The 4391-nt window shown below is 36.1% G+C and overlaps 1 protein-coding gene across 1 annotated transcript; it reads right to left on the bottom strand.

Annotated features, from left to right (window-relative positions):
• Window positions 1-621: 621 nt before the first annotated feature.
• On the bottom strand, window positions 622-4167 carry LOC117121592 (UDP-N-acetylhexosamine pyrophosphorylase-like; the record flags this gene model as incomplete). The annotated part of the gene is made up of 4 exons (XM_033266827.1): window positions 622-1450; window positions 3002-3187; window positions 3381-3521; window positions 3974-4167. Coding segments are annotated over 4 exons (555 nt in total), but the record flags the coding sequence as incomplete, so codon positions are not given.
• Window positions 4168-4391: the final 224 nt, after the last annotated feature.

Below are 4391 nucleotides of genomic sequence, written 5' to 3'. Positions count from 1 at the left end.
AGAGTAGAATATATTGTTAGTGGAGGCAGATTGGTGAGTTAATAAATTAAGCAATGGTGCTAATTAATTTCAACAGCATTGTATAATGACTGTCTTGTATATATAATAATTATCAAGGCCTGAAATGTATGTATATAATGATGAACTACACACACACAGATAAACCATAATGTGCCATTAGATGAATATGGGCATGGGTGGGCCTAGAGAGCATGGGTAAGCCTGGGAGTCTTAGGAAAGTGCCCCAAAAGGGAGTCTTATGATGTGAAAAGCCTATTAAATTAGTTCCACATATGTTACTGTATAAGACAGGTAATTTTCCTCTCTGTGGATTCCTCATTCATATGTACATATATTCATATTAATAGTTGGATGCTTTTAAGTATCATTACCTTATCCTAGAAATTTATTCAGAATAGTACAAAAAATACCAGAAATTGTAAGTTTGTACTGTATATCAAGTAGCACTGCACTGCCAGGTCGTAAAGCATTAAAAACATGTACGGTAAGTGCACATACCATAAATCAGCTATACAAGTAATTCATTAAGGAATAAATGATGAAAGAAAGTAAGAAAGGTAAAAGTATGACATGAACTGGATAGTTTTAAGGAAAAATTCACTGCCATGTTAGCCACACAGTAAATCTACAGCACAGTAGGACAACCAGAAGCAGGCACAATAGTATCATTACTATGACAACTAGTATTGACACACTGCAATGGCAATTACAGTGGTCAGTTTTCTACACACAAGCCAGTGCGTACATTGTAAGCTTGAGAATTAAGCTCAGAGAGCTTAGATATCTTAGAAACATAGCCAGCACTGATACTGAATAACTCCATTATCTACAGCCCTATTATAACATTGCAACACCGACTAGATTATAGATCACCAAAGTTGGCCCTGTTAGTATAGAAGACTAGCTCTGAACTACCAGATGGTGTAGACTTCACCAAGTTGTGTGTTTGAGCAGCAATAGTGAGAGGGGAACCGCAAACAGCAACCTTAAATAACATTGGCATTGGTTCTGACTTCATTTTAGTCAACTTTTAACCCTTGGGGCCAAGTGTACACTAAGACTCCAGCACTTCCAGGGCCATAGCCCCTGTGCCCCCAAGATGCTTAAGGGAACACCAGAAACCTTCAAAGCATTGTTACTACCACCCCAACCATTATAGGTACTCAATTGCCTGTTGGACTCCCAAGCAAACAAATTCAGGATCTGTCAGTGTGCAAGGATGAAAAATCACAAGCAATCTTTAGTATAAGCTTAGAATTTTGAACTCAATTAGGAGTGCAATAAGATATCATTAGTTTGATGACATACAGAAGCTAATACAGTATATAGTGCAACTAAATGTATATATGTATGATTATATGGTTACTTGTTGTGTTACAAAAGTACAAGTTGACTTCACCTTCTGGTTGTGTCAAGTTTCAACCGTTTGCTAAACAAAGGTAATAAAAAAGAAATACTTTAATGCTTTTTAAAAAATTATCATAAAATAAATTTTAATGGCAGCATTTAATTACCTACATTTGCAATATCCCAACCAAACATGTACAGTAATAACAACTTTTATCCATATCCCATTTATGTTTTAAAAATCTCTGTGGATGCATATTGTTACATTTTTCATTCATTTATCATTTATAATTCCTGATTGCTTAGAGAAATATAATATGACCTAAAAAGATATGATACTGAACTAAGTACGAAGAAACACCTCCACTGACGATAGAGAAAATAAATAGTTATGTTGAGGATTTCTACATAACATTGTTTTCCCTAAGAAAAATTGTCAACTTAGAATTAATAAGATCATAGAATAAAATGTTCCCCATGTTCTCCCACTTGCAGCACCTAAGCTCAGTCAGCTACACAGGTGGCTACTGACTAAGCTCCAACATGTTCAGAATTCAGCTGCTCGCATGTTAACATGGACCAGAAAATTTGATCACATTTCACCAATATTGAAACAGCTTCACTGGTTACCAATTCGCCAACGAATTCAATTCAAATTGCTGCTCCTCACCTGGAAATCATTCAACGAAATGTCACCTACATATATACGCGAACTATTATCTATGCATGTCCCCAAACACACTTTAAGATCAGCGGACAAACACCTATTAACTGTACCTAGGACTGCATCTTCATACGGTGATCGAGCATTCTATGCAGCAGCACCCAGGCTCTGGAATGCATTACCAATTGAACTCTGCAGATGCAGTTTGCTTGATGTTTTTAAAAAGACTCTTAAAACACATTTATTTCAATTGCTTTTAATCATTAATTGTTTTTATTATTGTATTTTTATAACGTTGTTTTTTTTTTCCAGGTTTAGTATGTTTGTGTGCGTCTCGTGTGGAATAGGTTTACCTAGATAGATGGCGCATTATAAATGCATTATTATTATTATTAATAGCACACCACCTTTCAGATAAGACCTTTAACCTCTTGGTCCTGTGTGCAATATGTGCATGGTAAACAATGCACACTTGTTCACACTTAACCATTTTAGGCTATGTTCACACATACGGCGTAAGCTAATCCATGTATTAAAATTCCAAAGTGTTCACACAAACGGCGTTCGCTATATTAACGCTGGCGTTAAACTAGTAGTAATATAGGCCTATGGGAGAACAGTTTTCAGTTTCAAATAATGTACGGGTTCTTAACTGTAGTAAAACATTCACAGTGCATCATTAAAACTTTTAAATATTTTAAATAGATGTGAACATACCCTTATACTTATAAATAACAGATGTTAATGATTTAATTTTCAACCTTGCTGATACTGTACAGACCCCAGGATATATCTGAGTTCAGTACCAAGTAAATCATTGTTCTAAACCTCTACCATTAAACATACTGCATCTTATCGGTATCTGTCTGAACACACTCATGAGATAGATTACAGGGAAACCTACTTAAAAAAATGGCTTTGTCTCAAAATTCATTAGCTTTTAATAAAATTACAAAGTAAATATAATACCTTGGGATAGCTGGAATGAGAGAATCATTCTTGTCAACAAATGATCCACCAGCAGTCAACACCCAGCGATGGTGTAAGGACATGAGTGAATGTTTGGCAGTTGTTGGGTTGTCTTTCTCAGCCTTATCACTGTTTTTCAGCGGTGAGAATTCATCCTCACGTAGTACTTCAAATACTGCAAAGTTACTGAAATCACAACACAGATAAAAATTAACATTGAAACAGGAAGCGGGAATTCTGAAACAATGCAGAAACAAAAGCAGCAAAATGTACTGGATTATGACAAACACAATTTGCATTGCAATTGTGATGAGCACAAGAGTTAACAAAAAAAGTGCTTACTTAGAGCATTTAAAGTGATCAAAAACAAAGTGCTTACTTTGAGAATTCAAAGACATCAAAAACAAATTTTTCCATTTTGACTCCATTTGGTTTTTCTGGTGTGATTATATTGCCTTGGTCATTGACATATGGTATCTTCTTCTTCGCCACATGGTGCTTCAAGAATGGTTCATGCTCACTAGATATGGAGAATGAAATAATTTATTCTTCGAATATTACACTCACACTTCATTTAGAAGAGGCTTGGCACAGTGGGAACGGTTTGGTTTCCCCAACTCAAGGTCAGGGTTTCAATCCCTCGCTGTGCATTTTACTGTACCTCTGCCCTTGGGGAAGGCACTTTATCTGCATTGCTTCTCTCCACCCAGAAGGATAAATGAGTACCTGGTAGGGTTAAATGCCAAAATGCGCTGATTCAGCTGCTGCGACGTTATGTTAACTCAGGGAGCTTGAGTTTGTGTTCCATAGGCGAATCCAATGACTGGGGTAGTGATAATGTGCAGCGCATAGAAGGCTTAACAATATGCACTATATAAGTCTACCATTATTATTATTTATTGCTCAATAAAGAGAGTATTCTGTACTCAAATGGATTTTTTATTCTTTTTTTTCTTTAGAAAATTTTCTTACTTGACAAGTTCTTTCAGAAAATCAAAGGTGAAAAAGTGGTTGCAAATGTTTCCGGCACTAAAAACAAGACGGCCATCTTCATTCCTCTTCTGAGCTGTTTGTAATGTGATTTCACTATATTCCACAACCTGGTACTTCCCATCCACTTGGCATACTACTCCAACAGGTTCTGTTGGGTAAGATTTTTCTACAACCTATGAAACAAAAAATATGAAAAAGAGTAAAAATAGTTTCTTTGCAGAATCACTTAAATGAGGGGGTGCTGTTCCATTACAGCAGAACCCTCTCCTTTGGAATTAAAGGGACACTTTTTTTGGTCCCGAAGGTGTCCCCTTAAAAGGGATTCTACTGTATCAAAGAGTATAAATAGAACAAGAGAGCCAACAACGCTCATTGAGAGCGTAAAAAAACGATACGC

This window comes from Anneissia japonica, unplaced genomic scaffold, assembly GCF_011630105.1.
Source record: "Anneissia japonica isolate Jap-2015-1 unplaced genomic scaffold, ASM1163010v1 scaffold37868_len4391_cov204, whole genome shotgun sequence".
Lineage (NCBI taxonomy): Eukaryota > Metazoa > Echinodermata > Crinoidea > Comatulida > Comatulidae > Anneissia > Anneissia japonica.
The sequence above is the reverse complement of the archived record's forward strand: the minus strand, read 5'-3'. Positions and strand labels throughout refer to the sequence as shown.